Source organism: Lepidothrix coronata, unplaced genomic scaffold (assembly GCF_001604755.1).
Source record: "Lepidothrix coronata isolate B3197 unplaced genomic scaffold, Lepidothrix_coronata-1.0 Scaffold1, whole genome shotgun sequence".
NCBI classification, from domain to species: Eukaryota; Metazoa; Chordata; class Aves; order Passeriformes; family Pipridae; genus Lepidothrix; species Lepidothrix coronata.
In genome coordinates, this window is record NW_016690181.1 from 7,655,412 (window position 1) to 7,676,321 (window position 20,910).

A 20,910-nucleotide genomic window follows, 5' to 3' on the forward strand; every position below is an offset into this window, starting at 1 on the left:
TTGCATTGCTATGTACTAAAATTCTCTCTGAGATAAGTTGATCTAATTAATTCAGGTAAAATTAACTCACATCCAGATCATATAGTAGCATCATCAGATCTGGGAATCTGAGTTATATAAGTTATATATCTATTCTCTTTGTATTTGAAGACTGAAGATAATAACTCTGTTTTATCACTCCTGTGCAATAAAGCATTTTAACACTGCTCTTGAACAGGTCTCAATTACTGGAAAAGTTGCAGTATGAGGGCATTGGGACCTCTTGTGAGAAAAAAGCTACTTAACAGTCTTTATGGTTAGGAGTCATGAGGCAAAAAGATAATTTTCATTCTCTTTTACATAACCTTGAGGACATTGCAATTACTTACAGAACAATAACATTTCCCTGGGTTCTTCTGGCAAGCCTGGTGATACCATAATGGACGACGGCAAACAAACAGTAACAAATAAGCAAACAAAGATCTGTGTCGTACAGTCTCTATTAAAAAGATAAAAGGAAGGGGTGGAAGGGAACCAGCATTAGAGGGGTTGTTGTTTACCAAATGAAAACCAGTGTTTTTTCTGAATCCCATCGTAGGAAATAAAGCACTAAGAAGAGTAAACTGAACTTGTCAGTGCTCAGCACAGGACTTATCTATAAACTCTATGCCCTAGATATGGTTCTTCCTGAGCTTTTGGAAAACTGTCACCTTTATTTTATGAATAATAACAAATTAAACAAAAGCAGATTTTTTCTTGAACTGTGCAGGAAAGTGTGCTGATATTCAGAGAGAAATCTGAAAGGTTAGGCACTGTCATATTAAACTCAGTAGATAGTACATGTTTTACTTGTGGGCATGCTGTGAAGCAACAAAAGAAATTATATATTATGAATTGGAATAGTGTTATCTCTGAAAAAGTACAGGCTAACTGACAAGACAAGATGCATCAGTGCCACTGCTTCAATTTTCAGTTCTCTTTATTTAGTATGCCTTTTCTCTGGAATATTAAATGCATCAGGTATTTTTTTAAATTCAGCTCTTGGATTCCTCTTATGCCAATAATAAGCTGGAAACATATTAGAAGAGTTAAATCAGTTCCCATCTCACCTATATTCCCCATTGCTTAGCTTTTTTGTTTACATGCCACCCATCTGAGGCTGATTGACTCTTGAGCTTCTGGCATGTTAGATAGTTAACATGGGTGATTTAATAGCACAACATGAAAATGAAAGCTTGAAGAGAGAGCATTGTTCATTTGGCTATTAGCTGAGGACAGTATTTATTCACCTTGTTTCTCTTGTGTATATTAATCTCGTTAGAGTTGCAGTCTGGAGCTCCTTCTGTGGGAAGATACCATCAGCAGTCCCTGGAACATGCGATCTTGCATTTAGAAAAACTTCTGACAACTGCGGCAGTGCTATGACAGCTCCTTGCTGTCCATGAGCACCAAGGGCAGTTGCAGGCAAGCCCTGGAGGAACTGGAGCCAAGACCCAATGGCGCTGTCCATGGAGGCTGTGCAGAGCAGATGGTGCCCATGAAGCCCTGACACTCACCACTCATAAGACTTCAGCTTTTGCTTTTCGGGAGCCTTTGGAATTATGCCTTGTATTGCAGCCATATTGTACTCTGGTTTTGGAGTTCATACAACAGTTGATGCCTTAACAGCAGGATTCAGTATCTGTTTATCAGTTGTGCAGGGTTAGTTCCCACCCTGATCTAATTGTAATAAGTTGTTCATTCTGCTAAAAATAAGATTCTTCATGTTGTTGTGTGTCCTCCAGTATCCTTAGGCTGATTGACTCAAAGATAAGAACTTCCTATCTCTAAATATTATCTAAACTGTCTCATCACCTCTCTTTTTTGATGTGTTGAAGCACATAGTAGAATGAGTCTCTAGATTTATCATGCTTTACCAAACTCTTAGATTCTTGATTCTTGTCTCTTCTTTTGATATCTTGTATTATTTTAGTATTTCATAACAACTCATAACACTTTTGAAATTTCACATCTTTCTCAGTGGCAGATAATTTTTCTTTGTTTTCAGATTGTGACAGTAGAAAGTACAAGATAATTTATATTTGGATCTTCTTGACTGCAGCTTTTCTCTTTGTTTTTTAAAACTTGAGTGTTGTTTATTTGTTTGTTTAGGGTTGGTTGGTTTTTTGTTTGTTTATTTTTTAACTGGGAGGCATTAAAAAATTTTATTGCTATTCCATGCTGCATTTTGTTTGTTAATATGCTGACAGTAGGGAACCTGTGCATGGCTCTCTCCACTGTGAATCCTCATTCAAATAAATGGCATTTCTTGACGTAAATCAAAAAAATCTCTAATTTGTTGGATTTTTTTCTTTTAATTTGCTGCCAACAAAATGCACAGGGTTTAGTCAGTTTAACACATTTTCCATATCCAACAAAAAGTGTTAATCTACTGACATTTGCCAACCGTAAACTGCTTGCACAAAACAAGCTTTCTAGTTATCCTTGTACAGACTTACTGTACACTTGAAATTTCTTTTTTTCTGCTCATATATCACAGAAATTAAGAGGGTTTGTAATACCTCAACCTAACTTAGAGAAGATCCAAGGCTTTATTTCTCTGATAAAGGAGCCTGAACTAGAATCTGGTTTTTTTGAACAATAAAAGATTTCTTTTATCTTGAATATATTCAATGGCAACTTTGAGTTGTGCAAAGCTAAACAAAAAACTAAATTCTACCTACCTTGAAAACAAATTTACGATTTCCTGACTGTAGTTAACTTTCTGGGAATTTCGTCACCACTTCAGTAGGGCCAGGATTTATTTTTTATGATACATGTCACTGTTTTGACATTCAGTATTCCCTATTTCATCTTTTGAATTTAGCATGTCGTGTTTAAAAAATTCTTCAAAGTCCCTCAAAAGTTTAGTCAAAAAAGACAAACAAGTATCTCAAGTTACAAGTTACAAACAATGTCAATAACATCTGCAAAACTCAGTTTTTCCTCTGAATCTGTTTGCTCAAACTTTTATCTGCTTCAGAGTCATCACTGCTACAATAACCTTATTAGCCTTTTATACAGAGTAAAGAAGTAAAGAGAGGGATAAGAAAAAGGGTTTCCATTATGCAATACAATCAAGAGCACCTGTGCTAGAATTCATTAACTCCATTGAGCAGGCAGCTGCATATTTTCAACATCCTGATGAGGTGGGGGGGAAAAAAAGAGAGCAGTTGACTTACTGTACAGATTGGAAAACACAACAAGATATCAAGTGCTTTGTTTTCTTTCTCAGGCATTTGATTATCCTGTTCCCCTTTCAGAACTGCTGACTTCCTTATACTTCTGTGCATATGATATGCTCGTATAGTTAATTTTACACGTATCTTCCTTATAAATACAAAATAATACTGGAATGATGTATGCCAAAAAGTACATCTTACACTACTGGTTCTGCACTTGAAGTATTGCTGAACACCTTTATTCCTAAATTTATCATTTAGGAGTAATTATTCTAATTAATAATCATCCTGACCATATTAGGCAATTGATTTTTTTATATAAATTTATTTTATTTTATTTATTTATTTTTAATAACTGTTTTTATTCATATTTTTCCTATCCCAAATTTCTCTGTGCTGCATCCTGGATAGGTAAGTTTATAATACATGGGCATTTTATTTGGACCTCTCCCATGGCTTGCAGCTGTGGAAGTCCATTTTCCTGATTCATACACCTATTGTCATTAAGGGTCATAAGGTGGATCTTAACTACAGAGTCTGCTTTTGACCTCTACTAACTGAGACTAGAAAAGTTATTTCCAAGAGTTTATTGGATTCTTCTAGTGGAAATTCTGAAAACAGCTGATCATAGATGTCTCCTACAGGTAACATCTCTGATGCTGAGGGAAGACTGGAGGTAATCATGCTTCCTCAGGTTATCCTAAGGGATAAGCATGTGTGAAGAATATGAACAACGGCCTCTGGAAGCTCTAGCACTGCAAAGTTCTCGTGAACAAATTTCCTCAGGTTTAGTGAGAGAAAACAGAGGCATGTTGTTATGACTTAAGCTCCTGTGGGACTTACCACTAACATCCTTATAAATGAAAGGTATTAGCAAGCCTCCATGAAGCACTGAGTTTTGTCTCTTGCTGAAGTACCATTTTACAGGACATAAGCAGGAACCACTGGTAGTATTTGGTCTGCATGTTTGTCTGTAGGTAGCATCATATTTTGTATTCTGATTTGAGGTCTCTTGTTCATAGCTTTTTGAGTTCTATTCATAGAATTATATATACTTTACATATATACTACAATTCATCTATACAGAACACTGAATGTTCCACTAGAATTGGAAAATAAGTATATATACGCATTCAGAATTCCAAAGACCATATTGACATTTTTCATATATCAGAGTGTGCCAGAAATAACTCTGTTGAGTTCTATCAACTGATGTTGAATTTGTATAACTGAGAACAAAAGTAGGAATTGACCTCTTTTCTGTAGTCTCACATGTAAGATCATCTTTGCTAGTATAATACGCTGCCTTAAAAAGAAATGTAAAACAAAAAGAAGAATAATACTGAAAGATAGAATGGCTGAAAATTAGTCTCAAACATTGAAATATAACTGAACAATTTATTTCCTTAAAATTAGTCTAAATATAATTCCTCTTCTCAAAATCATGTAACATTATTTTACTGTTCGTTATCTCATTTGTTTATTACTATTTGATTGAGTAGTATTTTTCTCTCCTTTAAAAAGGCTTATTTCTCCTATACTAGTTTTAAAGACAACCATATTATTAATGTGGCTTTATTAGCGTGTTTGAGGTCAAATACATTAAATAGGCTCCTTCCCAGGAAACCATTTACCATGTGAGTTGTCATACTAAGGCAAATACATCATTGAACAACAGAAGCAGCACAGCTAGCAGAAAATTTGAAAAATACAGCAACATCCATGAAGTATTTGTTACATGACTATGACTAAATCTAAATAACTGATAAAGTTTCACATCTCAAGCAATTTGTTTCACACAAATCATTTTACAGACATACTGCCGAAAAGTGTCTTCATGCATTGTGGGTCACAAAAGGAGTTGAGAGGATGCCCAGGGCATATTAATAAAGCATATTCTAGGACCCCTGAAGGGATATGTACTGAGATGGTATATTTGCTTAATATCAGATGGGTCCAAATGAAGATACTGAGGATCCCAAAGCAATGAACCTGTATTAGTCTAGTGCTGTAGCTGAGGTCGCAGGCCACGGTACTACTGTGAGGTTAATTAGCACGTGCAGGATTATATACTGTTTCCAGTGTCAGACCTAGCTCAGTCAGATCTAAGACAGAAATCTCACTGTATGGGCATAGTACTTCAGTTTTGATCACCTACTTTTGGTCCAGTTTTCAGTTGTTAGCTCTCTTGGTGGTGTTACATAACCAAAGCCCACCCTTCCTGAAGGAAACACATACCTCCTTGCTATCAAATAGACATACAGGGTTCCTCAAGCTGTTTGATTCAGTCTGAGGACCTTTTTATTTTAGATGAATTTTCTACTCTTATATAAAAGCCTTAATCAATAGGATACAGATACAGATATGCCCAGATTGTGACTCTCCCGTTTTCTTTCTTGCCTGAAGATCTTGTCTATGTGTGCATGGCTGTCATCAGGAATATAAGAAACTGTACTGGTCCACGATTTGGAAGTGATTTTTTACCAAGGTCCATCTTGTTTTGCTTATTTCTAGATTTCAGTTAAATAATGATTGTTTATTAGTAACTTATAAGGAAGCCACATTTTGCAGAAGTTTGCCAAAAAGCTCTTGGATACTCTGTGTTTCTGATTCTGGTAGATGACAGCAGAAGCTTTAATGCACAATTTTAATCTTGCTAGCAACCCAACTAGGTGACCCTGTGTCTCATAACTTGCCAAAATATTTGCGAAAAGAAGTTGGTACACTATATATGATTTCCAATGAGTTATGTTTTTCAAATTTAAGAACAAACAGGTTATGCTGCCAAGGCAGAAGACAAATGATATTCCTCATTAATTAATATCTGATGAAAAACAAACAAAGGACAGAAACAAATAAAGCCATTAGATTGCCCATAGAAATATATACTGGGACCTCTGCTCTTCAAATTTAAACCAGTCAGAAACAGTTAACTATGAAGAGTAACAGGAAGATCTCAAAGCATTAAATGAATTAGTGATAAAAGAACGGATAAAATCCGGTGTGAATTGACTACATGTGGAGAAAATATCTGAAATAGAATATATACATTTACAGCTCTGAATATTGTATTGATACTCAGGAAAAGGATTTTGAATTCATGGATAGTTCTCTGAAAATGTCAATATGTATTTGTAGTCAAAAGAGAAAATTGTATGTTGAAACTTACTAGGAAAGAAGTTGACAGAAAAAAAATGTTGCTCAATAAATCTCTTGTATCCTGCTAATTATAAACCCTGTGAAAGTTTATTAACTCCTAAAGTTATTTTTAAAAGGACTAATTTGAATTATGAATAATACAGAAAAAAAGCAACAAGACAGACAAAGGAGAAAATTATACTGAATTAGGGAAAACCACATATATTAAGTTTCTTGACATTGGAAAAGACATGAAGACAGATATAAATGATATGGAGAAGGTGAAGAGAGAACAAATATTCAGTTTCCCTTAAGACTAAAACTGGCAGACACTTCATTAAATTACCTGTTATTTAATTTAAAATAAGGAAAAGAGAGGGGTTTTGTCCTCCATCACTCAGCTACACGGTAGAACGGTGCTCTGTAATATGCTATATTGTTTAAAAAATATAAGTTTAAAAAAACCTACATAACTACCCAAACTCATGAAGCAACTATTCCTTTGTTGTTTTCCAGGTTACATTCTTTCACAGTCTCATCCTTAGAAGTGTTCAACCTAGTTTTTGCCCAAAGGAGATTATAGTCTCCACTGCAATGTTCATTCTCTGTCACAAATCTGTCAAAGATTGTACACACTGCTTTGAAAAATCAATTTCATGCATAAATTTTAAAAACTTTCTGTTGAAAACAAATGCACAATAGCCATCTCTTCAGGCTAACTTTAAATCTTACTTTTAACAGGTCTCTAAAGCCTTTAAGAAAGACTCATCTGCTGTTCCTTCACTTCAAAATGTCATGAATGTTAATTGGCTTGTTGGTGGATATCAACCTGGTACCACTGAAGAGTCATATGTAGTCTTCATTCATTTGATACTAAATTATGCATATAAACACTTGCCTTACATTAAAGAGACTAAGGTTGCAATGTTGATGATTTAAAAGTTGCCAAAATGAGTGTTCATCGCATTCACTGGTCCCACATATTATAACGAAGTCTTGATTACATGGTTTTCTATTACTTTTTCCACAGAACTCTGTTGTAAGGACTACAATATGATGTGAAGTTCTTTACGCTTGAAACGCATAAAACAGTTAAAAACCCCCATGTATTGACATCAGATATCATCATGTGACATTTTCAGGATAAGTCACTAGATTTGCAGTCTTCAAGTTCCTGCTCTTCCCAGTCAAACACTCAGGAATTGAACTGAATGCTACACTGGTGCCCAGTCTTATAGTCAATAGTATCTCCTAAGGGAAGTTTATTATGGAATTATATTTGCAGGGCAATCATCTATGAAAGGATGCATAGGCTCAATGAGAATGGAATTTGTACAGATTTCAGCTCCTAAATACTAAGAAGCAGTTGCTGAAGGCTGGTTTTCAAAATAAAAACACTGGAGTAAATGGTCATGAAATAGCAAAAGACACATCCCTGACACAGAGGTGATTCCAAGCTAAGTTTCATCTGCCAGTTGAAATGTCAATGTGGTAAGAATTATATTTTAAAATTTAATACTGGAAAAACTCCTGGTTTTCCTAAACAAGTATATATTTTTCATAAAAAATTTCAGCCCTAGAATATAAAACTTGGCAGCACTGCATTAAGAAAAAAATTGGATGACTGTAGTAATTTTATGTAATAATATGTAAATGTATACAGCCAGTAATGACTAAAAAACAGGAAGGTAAACAGTTTACTCATTTACTTGACAGATTCCAACATACAACAGTTAGACAACAGCATAATATTTTGAAATATACTTACTCTTCTTTATATGGAAGCTAGTAGGAAATCCATGTGACTAAAATAATGAGGAGACATTGATTTGTTTTATATTATGTTAGTTATTTCTGAGTACTGATTATTATAAAATAACATTTTATTTCACATGAACACAAATATTTTCTGGTGGTTATGTTATGCTGATTATTTTTTTGGATAGTGGAGGAAGAATATTTTTTAAAAGGCAAATAGAGATACTAATTCCAGATCTTTCCTGTTGTTCTTAGAGAAGCTCTTAAGGAACACAGATTTTTTAAATCACTGTTATGAAAAGGAATACAACTGGATAGAATGGGCTAAAATATTTACCTGTGATAGCTTGCAATGCTCTGCAGACTCATTTTTGCCTGTCATGCCATATGAATAAGTAAAATAGGATGAAATGTTTGTATTTTCATGCCAATCTCCAAGAATCCAAGGAATTTCTCTTCTTGAGAAAGCAATATATACCATATATAGTAAGAAATTCTTCAGTATCTTGGAAAATGCCCTCAAGTGGAGGAATGGATGGTTTATAACCATGAATGATTTTTTTTGCCCCACATTAATGTTGTAACTTCATTTTATTGCAAATGCTAGCAAAGTTCTCCCTGCTGATAACAGTGTTCATCCAAGCTCTGTGAAAGTTGTTTACAGCATCATAACTAAAAGTAAAATGATGAAGGATCAAATAATCATGTAGCTGCCAATACTTGGAAGATAAGCAAGAATAAGAAGAGCTCTGACTGAATATTTTTAAATTTATTTTTATTTTTGATGGATTTAATTGCTTTTGTTTTCCTGACAAACATTAAATTCATTTTGCAGAAGTGGAGGCTCTCCAACTGGTTTTTTGTATTCCTGACTGAGAACAGTAACTGGTGCTCTGGCTCTGTACTGACTCATGAATGGTGGTAAGTGCCCTGTGGGGAGACTACAGCAATGTCAGCAGAGGAACTGGCAGTGCAGAGGCAAGAGGAAGCATTGTGGCAGGATAAGCTGCCCCGGAGGAAAACCTGATTGTAAAAGTATGTCACTTAGCTGTTCACATACCCAGGAGCTGGGCCACTGAAGAACCATGGAAACAATCACAGAGTGGTTCAAGCTGCTAAGATTGAACTGGCTCAGGTGAATCTGGACTGACAATATAAGGGTGAATTAATTATAGCTCGGTGGGCCCATGGCACCTCAGGCTATCAAGGAAGATATGCAATATATAGGTGGGCTCAGGATCTAGAGGTGGACTTGACATGGACACCACGACACGTTATCTATGAATGTGAAATGTGCTGCAATCAAATAAGCCAAGCAGTTAAAGCCTTTCTGGTATGGAAAATGGCTGAAATATAAAGATGGGGAGGTCTGACTGATTATATTACACTCCCACAAAACTGCCAAGGCAAGTGCCATATGTTAACAACACTGGAAGCAACCACCAGATGGTAGGAAACATCCTGTGCCCCATGCTTCTGCCTAGAACACTATCCTGGGCCTTGAAAAACAGGTCTTACGGTGCCATGGCATCCCAGAAAGAATAGAGTCAGACAGTGGGACTCATTTCTGAAATAACCTCAAAGACACCTTGTGGGAACAAGCTGAGTTACTCTGCACCTGCATTGAGTTAATCCAAATCAAAAGGGAGGATAGACCTTGGCTAAGCACTTTAAGAGAGAGAATGTTATTTCTCAAAGTGGAAAACCACTTTAAACAGCCTGCAGGATAAGCAGCCACCGCATGACGCGAGTGTGAATGTGTGGGATCAGGGCACTGGTTTGGGATGATCCTGAGAATTCCAGTTGACTAAAAGAAAAACACTGGGTGCTGTTCATGAGAGAATATGAATAAAAGGAGAACACCGAAAACACTTGTCAGTGGACAAGTCCAAAAATCGAACTCTGTGTGTGCAGCCTCATTTTCTCCTTCAGCACCCATAACACCTGGGACAAAAAGGATGGCATTGAGTGGATTTATCATATCCCTTACCATGCACCAACCTTCAGGAAAACTGAACAACACATTGGACTGTTAAAGACAACACTGAGATCAATGATTGTTGGGATATTCAAACGTTGGGATACACATTTAAAAGAAGCTGCTTGGTTAGCTAATACTAGGACATCTGACAGTCAAGCTGACCTTGCCTAATAAAACTCTTACGTAATGTAGAGGGGGATAAGGTCTCTGTGGTGCACATAAAAATATGCTGGGGAAGGCAGCCTGGGTTATTCCTACCCCAGACAAAGGTAAACCTTATCCATAGGATTGCTTTTGCTCACTGGAAACACTTGATGGATAATGTGGGAAAGATGAAGAAGTCCAATGTGTAACTCAAGGAGGTTTGAATTAGGTGAGAATAGCCAATAATTTGAATTGTATGGTGTTAATTGCTACATAATACTGTACGTCATCACTACTATGGTTGTTACATGCCATGTGAACAATATTACAGTAAGAATCACACTAATTAAAGAAGAATGAATTTTAATGGAATCAGAACTGGCTTCAGCATGAAGCACTACACACTACCTCTCTTGTTCAGAAGGATCAAGATACAGCCCAAAGTCATGACTAGCTCAACAGACATTTTAGTGGATGGCCTGTAGACTGTGGAGTGATATATGTGAGTATATATCAAAAGACAGGAAGGGTGGTAGTGACTAATTGGAATTTATTGAAAAGTATGGGACTGGGGCGTGATGTACGTGATATAAAGTAAGGGGTGGATATTGTCCCGGTTTTGGAAGGGATAGAGTTAATTTTGTTCCTTCTAGCTGGTTCCTTCTAGTACTGTGTTTTGGATTTAGGATGAGGATAATTATGAGAATACACTGATGTTTTTGTTGTTACTAAGTGGTATTTACACTAAGTCAAGGAGTTTTTAGCTTCTCATGCTGTCAGGTCAGCAAGGAGTATGGAATTACACAAGAAGTCAGGAGGGGATACAACCAAAGAGACATTTTGTACCATATGACATCACGTTCAGCATATAAACTAGGAGTAAAGTGGCTTGGGGGCTGCCGCTCAAGGATAGGCTGAGCATGGCCTATATCAGGAACAGTGTGGCCAACAGGACCAGGGAAGTGATTCCTCCCCTATACTCAGCACTGGTGAGGCCACACCTCGGTACTTCGTCCAGTTCTGGGCTGCTCAGTTCAAGAAGGATATTGAGGTGCTGGAGCAGGTCCAGAGAAGAGCAATGAGGCTGGTGAAGGGACTCGAGCACAAGTCCTATGAGAAGAGGCTGAGGGAGCTGGGGTTGTTTAGCCTGGAGAAGAGGAGGCTCAGGGGAGATCTCATCACTCTCTACAACTCCCTGAAAGGAGGGTGTAGCAAGGTGGGGGTTGGTCTCTTCTTCCAGGCAACTGTCAGTAAGACAAGAGGGCATGGTCTCAAGATGTGCCAGGGGAGATTTAGGTTAGATATCAGGAAGAAATTCTTTACAGAAAGGGTAATCAGGCACTGGAATGGGCTGCCCAGGGAAGTGGTGGATCCTCCGTCCCTGGAGGTTTTTAAGATGAGACTGGATGTGGCACTTAGTGCCATGGCCTAGTAACCACAGTGGTAGTGGATCAAGAGTTGGAATTGATGATCTCAGAAGTCCCTTCCAACTCGGCTGATTCTATGATTCTGTGATTCTATGTTCATTTAGTTGATGGTGAGCAGTTGTCTTTCATTAGCAAGACTTGTTTTTCATGAGTTTTAACTTTCTCTCCCTTTGTTATTTTACTTTTCATTACAAATTGTTGTTGTTGTCATAGTTGTTATTATTATTATTTTAAAATTATCAGACTCTTCTTATCTCAACCCACAAGTTTTCTTTTTAAGCTTTCTGCTGCTCGCCACCATCCTGTTGTGTGGGAGTGAGTGAGCAGCTGTATGGTGCTTAGTTACTAGGGTTAACCTGTGACAGTGTTAAACAGGGTTAGCTGCACTCTAGTATTTGGCTTACACCCTTGTTAGAAATACTATCTGTCTCCAAATACCCTTAGTGACAATATACTCACTTTCCTCAATCTTTCAGATGAGAAAAGAAAAAAAGCTTATCCACAAATATTTTTTATATGTAATCCTTTTTAAGGAGTCCTCCATTTCTTTACAGGGGTATGTGGGCTGCATTACAAAGCTTTCCCACTGTGTACATCTTCATTTGAAAAAGCTTTATTTGTCAGATTTTACTACATCATTAAATGTCTGTAAATACAAGTACTAAGGGCCATTTTTCTGAACTAAGGAGTTCTAATGTTAGCAATGTGATGAAGAGAGACAAAGTGCCATCTAGTGAAAATAATAATTTAACATAAAGAAAAGGTTAAAATCTTACTGAAGATTAGTTTGACAGTGTTAATTTCCAGATGTGGGTGAAAATAGCTGGTGTTTTATTAAGATAATATCACAATGTATGCAGCAAGGCAATTATTACAATTATTCAAATCTATGAATACTCCATGAATTTTTGCAGGTTTTTTTAAGGGAAAAAACCTCCATATTTAATCCTGTTTATGTTTACAAAGTGAATCATGGTTAAGTTGTGCTGAAAGTGCTGTGGTTATTCTGTAAGAGATTTCCCTTCTGAGACACCAACACTTCAGTACGACACAGAGCCTGTGTGGCATCAGTACAACGTGAGTACTATGCAGGACTGAACTTTTGAAGTCAATTAGCAGTCAACAAGCTTTCCAGGAAAACAAGGTAAATTACATTGGGAACTTCTACCTCTCTCTACCATTGGGAACTTCTACCTCTCTCTACCATCTGTTTTGAATGTATTCTTCTACACAAATTGCATAGTGCAATTTCTCTGAAGTCACTAATGATCTGAATCATTGCATTTGAGGTATTTCCCCATGGTAAATAAAAGAAACTTTTTTAAGAAATAGAAAAGATGTACTTAGTCATTGTGAAGAAATTTAAGCTAACTAAATCTCAGAGTAAAGGTAATCCGAGACATTATACCACTAGGCAAATAAAAGATTACCTTTTGATTTTCAAACACCGAAGAATGACAAAAGTTTGCCTTAGATTACAGAGATACAGTACACAAAGTATATTTAATCCAAGAATTTATATAACCATCAATATACATGCTTTTACAGGAATATTGTTTTCAGAGGGAAACCAAAGAAAAATGTTAAGTTTGCGTCCTTCTGTCATTCATCCTAAATTCCTGATTGTTTTACAGTATTTAATTACTCTGTATCACTGTGCCTTCTAATCATAGTGCTTCTCTGTAGTCCTTCAACTATTAAAAAAACTATTAAAAAAAAGGCAAAACACTTCAGCATCCCAGTCTGAGTGTTGTGAATATCTTTTCATTGGGCTGAATGAAACAGGTTGGGGAAATACGATCATGGTTTTGTTATTGTATCCTATTCAATGTTAAGCATATTGCTAACAGTTCAAAGTTCAGCCTTCCCCAAACTGCTTATAACCAGAATAGTTGATGCACCTATGTTTATAAATACACATTCCTAGTACATATATGAAATTACCAGCAGCAGAGTTAATGTGGCAAAAATTGCCTGCATGTAAAATCATTTGCAAATCTTCCTACCAGTCACCTTCATTCAAATTTCAGAATTGAACCTGACCCCCTGAGTCAATACTACTAGTATTTCTCATCTCTGAAAATACATTTGATAACTTGATATCCTGAGAGAAGGAATCTGAAAAAAAAGTTCCTTTTCCCTTGGTATGTGAAAGACTAAATCAAAGACTTTGAAGTGATCTCAATTACACAACGTTGGGACCTCTTGCTTAATTTCCCTGGACCTTTATTATTTAATTTGTACCAAATACATTGCTGCATTATTTAGATTATCATGCCTTTCTTTTAACTGGCTTGTTGTTTTACCAGTGTTACTTCCCATTCTCATGATAAACTTACTTTACCTAATTAAAAGTTACTTTATTGTTAATTTGGTATCCCTTTATCTACAAGTCTCCTGCTCAATCTGAAAGGGTTCATAAATACTATGTAAATCTACATCATAATCAACTACTGTGCCTTTAATGTCTTGACAAAAAGAAAGTCCCTTTCTATAAATTTATTTAGGATTCATAGTGCTGGGATCTGAAAGGACTTGAAAAGCAGAGTAGGTACTGTAAGCAAAGAGTTGCTAAAACCACATCAAGAAGGATTTGGAATGATTCTGTGAATGGGAGTAGTAGATAGGAAAATTAAAGCTGACCACTACAAAAAAAAAAGTGGTACAGAGACAATGGGGTGAAACAATCCCATTTCCACTGTTCCTAGGATGTATCCTGTTAATGCATCCCAGGACACTTGTGTCCCCCGGCAGGTTGGAGCAATAATAAAGAAACAGTACCAAACCTGATAGTTCATATATTAGTTTATTCTACCTGCCAGCTAAGCACAAAAAAGGAACAGAACTTGACACTTTGGGGTTAGCTGATTTATTTAAATTCTTCCCTACTTCTATCTTTGTATTATTTTATTTTTGGTTCCCTCTTAGCATTACTTTTGAATAAGAAGTTCCAAGTATGCTTAATCATTGAGAAGTGCCTGACAGTTTTTATAAAAGCAGTAACATTTTCTTTTATTGTAGCTTATGTTGCAGAAAGAGTAGACTTAGAAGCAATAAATACTGAAGCTCAAGGAGAAGACTGAGGATTAATTTCTTTGAATGATTTCTACATATGCTATAGTGTTTCGGTACATAACACTAATCTCTCAGTGTTTTATACAATACAGCTGGCAGTAAATCTTCTTACTTGTCGTAGCATATATTGCTAATTAAATCGTTCTATCCTGCCCAAATTTCCTTTTAGGTGTTTGCCTATGTTTCCTAATTTTCTGCTTACACATTGAATCAGTAATTTATCCCATATTTCCCCTTTCTGATGCAAATAAAAGTATGCAGAGCCAGGAAAAAAAAAACAAAACAAACCAGAACAATAATAGTTGAATATTGTCTGCTATGGAAAAACAGTGGGGAAAGAAGAGCATATCATCAATAGAGACATCAAGCCTCAAACTCAGACCTGAGCTCTACTACAGCATATCATATAACTTTATGTCAGGAAAGTCTCAGTGTCCCGTATACTATATATACTGTCTCTGTTTGCCTTGTAGGATAAGGATCTAATATCTAGTTATTGCAAATAAGAATACTCACATCTTTCATATAGAAACTTAAAATCCTAAGTTATTGAAATGGTAGAACACCTAGAATTTAGTGTGGTAAATTTGCTTTTCTTGAGTAATCTTCAGTTCTATGAGTGTACTTTAGAATGTCAGTAAAATTGGCTGGATTTAAAACCTTGTCAGATACAAATTTAGGAAAACTTAACTATGGCACATAATTTCTCTGCAAAGTTATTGAAAAAACACCACTCCACAAAAAATCTAATAGGTAAAAATCTGAAATAATACACTGGAAGGGGTTTTAAAATTCTTTACAGAAATATATGTGCATAATCCATATTCAGTAAGACACATGTCCATATATTTTTACATGCATTTTCTTGTTAATAAAAAAGTCAATGTATTCCCAATATTTATACACTTGATCTGAAAATGTAAGTCTTTTGTAAGCAGAAAAATGGTCAAAATACTAGTTGATGGTTTGAAAACACAAGTGTGTTTTCTTCGTTAATACTTTACAAAATTGTTCCTGTGGATTTGTTTCATAATGCTTTCTTAAAATTATTGGACAGAGAAATCCATTAATAAAAACAGTTACACTTCAAAAAAAAAAATCTTTACCTTTTCTGCTGAGAAATCACTTGGTAAGTTATGTCAGGTCATATCAGCAGCATTGGACTGCCCATATAGCGCAGTGTGACTGATGCAGGCTGACAAGACATGCAACCCAGTGATATGTTAATCGGGTGGGGAATGGGGCGGGGGCATGAAAGATGGAAATGAATTTGTCTCAGAAGACAAGATGTGAATGTACATAAGCAGAATCACAACTGGCATCAGTGGTTGTCTTCCTGTAATTTCAAAAGGGATCTGAGAACTGCCTGTCCTTACATTTATAAAGCTAGATCTTTCGCTGTAACCTGGAGTTCTACAGAGGAGGTACTGAAATAAGTCGCCCTGAATTGTCTCACTGTAGAGAGCCCCACACAAATCTTATCATGTCCTGCTTCAAAACTCATTTGAAAGTGCTTCAATAAGACTCCAGTCAGTACTTAGACCTTGCAGAAGCTCTCTGTAGAAACTTGCATATTGTACAGTCATGGTTGTACATTTTTCAGTATCTCAGTTAAAAACACATTTTTTAATGAACAAACATGCTTTAACATTAGCACTCAGAAAAGCATAAATTAACATACAAATCTCTTTACTCAACTTCAAAGAAAAGCTTTTAACCTTCAAAGGCATTTCATCATTTGCAGAAAGCTAGTTTCATAATATTGCTTATGGTCTAGTGAGTATCAATGATTCAGAGACACAGAGTTGTGTTGAATATGAAGCCTACACGCAAGGAGCAGCCATAATTCTATTTTCTTGTCAAATGAGCATTAAGCCTACTTAGTGCAATTTCAGTAATTCAAGATGAAGTGGAGACAAGGGGGCATGCAGCTAATGAGGAGTGTTGGTCTGTAAGTATAACAATTCTCTTGTCAGTTATTCTGGGCACGACTACTTAAGTTGCTAAGAATAACTCAACATGGTATTTAATATACTGTCATAGTGTGTGAAACAGCAGTCATGCTACTTAGGCACCAAGTTAAAAAAACAAAACTGCATCTGAGTTTTATGTAAGGCAAAACTATCCAAGGAATACCTTCATAAGAGCTACATCTACTCAGTTTTTATGTCAGTCAAAGCTTTTAACAAAAATTTGCTTTTAGGGAATAAATGTTCTTGAGGAATATTGGGATACTTTACAAAACTTAGCAAACCTCTTCAGCCTTCTGACTCCAGAGAGACAGGTTTGCCCACAGAACTGAAACATCTGAGTTTGTTGTAAAAATTGCTGAAAACCTATACATTAACATCTAAACCACCTATACAGTAATATCTATAATTGTTTCTATTTACATAAAATAAGAAAACAAAGGCATTATAATAAAACTATGGCAGAACTGGAACTTCAAGCACAGAACAAGCAAAAAAAGCATGTCTTTTAACATTTTGGGGGAAAATTACCTCCACCAGCAGACTCGGTAATAAAATTAAGCTAGAACTCCCTTCTTCATATTGCCCACTTTAACCACTAAAAGTTCTCCATATCAGATAAATTTTGATGTCAACATCCTATGCAGTACCTACTTAAACACTGGAAGGTGATCTGAAAACACCACAGCAGACACAGCTTAAATTTCCCTTGGCATTAAAGTGTTAAAGACTCTTAGATAGTTCTGAAAATATTTGACAAGGTGATGGCTTGGATCCTAACATCTTCCCCTTATTTCTAGCTAATTATAAGAATGTTTAGAAAACATTAGTCATAGTAGCTTGGAATTCACAGGAGTACTAAAATTAATTAGAACAAAAATGTACAAGTAAAGAAACTCTCACAGTCTTGACCTGAGATATTCTGCAGATTTGTAATGAAGACTGTAGCTACCAAAAGGATTATAAACTGTTACATTATAATCCATACTTGAAATCTGCTCAATTACAGTCCAATAAATTATTTATAATGCATCATTTCAGTGGTGCTTTTTTGATTTTCATTATGTGTTTGATTATCTATAAGTTTTTTTTATTGGGACATTTTTTTATTGGTAACATGAAAAAAGGGATTGCAGAACACCCAAATTCGTCTCTCTCTTTTGTTGTAAATTTTGAGTGATTGAATCCAAATTTTATAAATTCTCCTTAAACTATATTTTCCCATAGCATGCAAAATGATTTCTTTAACAGGAAAAATACATGCCTTTTCTACAAGGCAAGGGATTCTAGCTACTCTAGCATTAGCAGGCATCATTAGGACATTGCTAGGTACAGCTGAACAAGCTTTGCCTCTGTTATGTCGTCTATATTCAAGCCATTAAAAATAAAATTGTAAGCTGTTATGTAGTTGTCATATCAGGAGGAAGTCTTATTCTGATTTAATTAAATTTCTCTAGCAACAGATAAAGACAGAGAATGAAAATAATTAAGCCTATATAGGTTTTCCTTTCATTATTCAAGGAGAAAAATCTCTAATGTTTTATTCTTCATGGGTTTTTTTCAGGAGACTGTTTTCTCAGGTTCTTGCCATTTATTAATGTGTTGATTCATTTTAGCAGGACTGATATCTCTAGTGGGTCATAATTCATTCCTTTTGAATCCCCAACACGCAGAAGCTGTTTCAGAGGATTCTTACCAAATAGTTACAGATGACCTATCGTCTGAAATCAGTGTGATGTGTTTAAAGTTGAAGACAGCTGCAATGCACAAATTTGGATTAAATGGCTTGGCCACTGCCCAGACAAATATGCCTCTGGAAGATTCACACCCAGAAGTGCTATGAATGCGCTGCTCAAGAGTACTCAAGGCCAGATCAAAGATCTCGCAAGTTCAGTACCCTATTTTAAGGCAGATGTAGAAAAAAGGGAGACAAGAAGACTGATAAGCCTTCTTATACTGCATAGAGCCTTAAACACTTTCACATGACATTCAGAGCAGTACAAGGAGCAGGGAGATTCTTAAATCAGTCCTGTACATATTAGCTTCCTAGTGCCAGCTCACTGGGAAATGTTGAATCTTAAATCCTAGCTTTATTCAGCTACAGAAGAAATTGGCTTACCCCCTCTGAGGAGTCGCTTCCTCCACCCATTGAAATGAGAAAGAAAATTCAGTCCCCAAACACTCATGAAGGTAGTGGCTCAGCCATTCACTTTTTGTTTAAAAGTTTATTGTTAGACTACAGTAATGAAGTTGGAAAGCAGGTTTATTTTTTTCTCTCCACACATTGGAATTTACAGTCATTTTCCTCACTTCCATGCCTGGTTACCTGAAAAAACAGTCTATTCTTTGCTTGTTTATTGTTATATAGGAAATAAGTTGTTACACTGTAGCAAAGCTACAGGGAGAGATGGAGAGTTAATTGTAAAACCAAACCAATTTCACTCACAGGCTTACTATCATACCTGCATACTCATGAGAACTACAGAATGTGTATTCAGATGATACCTGTCCTCCAGCCAAAAGACATTTCTCCAGGAGATTTGACCATGATTTCATGTGATGGACTGGGTGACAGAGGACACGAGCTATTCAGTCCTGGTTACAGATCCTTTCAGATGTTAATAACATGGCGAATTTGGATGTGGTTTACACCACTTGAAGTTTACAGAGATTTTAGTCTACCATCCCACATGAGTGAGTCATCAAGAATTAGGCATTGTCCTGTCTGCTGCTCTGGGTGTTCTAAGAACATGAACAGAGTCATCAGTACACAAAAATGCTACAGCTCTTCATCCGCCTTTGGTCTGTCATTCCCACACACAGTCACTCCTGGCTGTTTCCTTTCACGTTAATGTTCCAGATACTATTTCCTACAGTTGCAGGAATATACAGAAGAAAGGCAGGCAGGCCTGGGTATGAAAGGCAAGAGGCACCTTTCATCTGTCCTGTAGATGAATTGTTTGGAAAAAAAATGAAAGAAAAAAGAAATTAGTAACAAGTGACCACGTCCACAGACTAGCAATTAGTGCAGTTCACTTTCCTGCATTTTTCTCTCAGAACTGCTGTAGTTTAAATTCAGGATGGAATAGTGGACCAGTTACTTGCACTTGTTCAACACTGTGCACAAAATGGATATGATTGACATTAATTTGTTGGTTTGGAAAAGTGGGTAATATGTGAATTGCCATTGCAAGATACCTGTTCCAGGACCAAATGAAGAAGGTTTAGCATTATATAAATTGACAAAGGCCTACACTGACTTGTGTGTCAGCTACACAGTTTGCATAGTCTGATTTCATTTCACTTTTGATATCAGGTTCCCTTCCAGATTAATACTGTAATAGCCAGGAGGATATCTGGCCTCCTGTGATGTGCCTCTTTGCTATATTATCCCAGGTCATTGCTTCTATTTCATTTTTCTTCCTTGGGAACACAGATTATTAACATATTTCTATTAAATATGTGAAAAGGAATATATTTTCACATCATAACCTTTGTGTAGATGAAAATGAGTGTTCCTCATTCCTTTGACAAGCAAACACTTGTTCAGTTGAATGTTTCTTATTGTGCCAAGAAAATACTTGGTTACTTCATAGTATTAAAAACTATGTGGTTTAGGTCATTCTGGTTAACACAGAAGTGTGTGGTCATAGTTGCTTCCTCTCTGTCTACCAGAACAGTTTCTAAATTGAAAGTTTTAACACTATACCCAACAACCCTAAAAGTAGATTTGTTAAAAAAATATAGCCTGTGAGATGTCATAGCACTGAAGACAAAAGATGAGCTTAGAGTAATAATGACATTTTGTAGTTATGCGAAGTTTTTCATATTGAATGGTACCATAATGTTTTATAAACTAATACGTGAAAGTAGGCATTCTCAGCTAAAAGAGGGAGTGTAACTGAAGGAGCAGGCACACATTTTGGCAAAAGTATTGCTCTTCTGAGAAGTTCAGATGAGTCCTTTAATTTACCTGTCTTTTGAAGCAGGAACTGTAGAGCAATACTTGTAATTTTTTTCTGTTTACAAATAATTCATTCAATAAAGATTGTTTTATGAATATATGTTTTCCAAAATATTTACAAAGTACGCTTTTTCACTACAATTTGGTGGAATATTTAATGTGAGCTGTACCAATACAATATCTTGCAAAAATTAATCTTACTGTGTACCTCCATAATTAACTAGCATAACTCCCATTTTGCATAAATTATTTA

General features: G+C 36.0%; 1 protein-coding gene across 1 annotated transcript; it reads left to right on the top strand.

Moving 5' to 3' along the window:
* Positions 1 to 3,913: 3,913 nt before the first annotated feature.
* On the top strand, positions 3,914 to 11,626 carry LOC108493261 (the record flags this gene model as incomplete). The annotated part of the gene is made up of 3 exons (XM_017806470.1): positions 3,914 to 3,991; positions 4,725 to 4,797; positions 11,160 to 11,626. Coding segments are annotated over exons 1-3 (618 nt in total), but the record flags the coding sequence as incomplete, so codon positions are not given.
* Between the last annotated feature and the right edge of the window lie 9,284 nt (positions 11,627 to 20,910).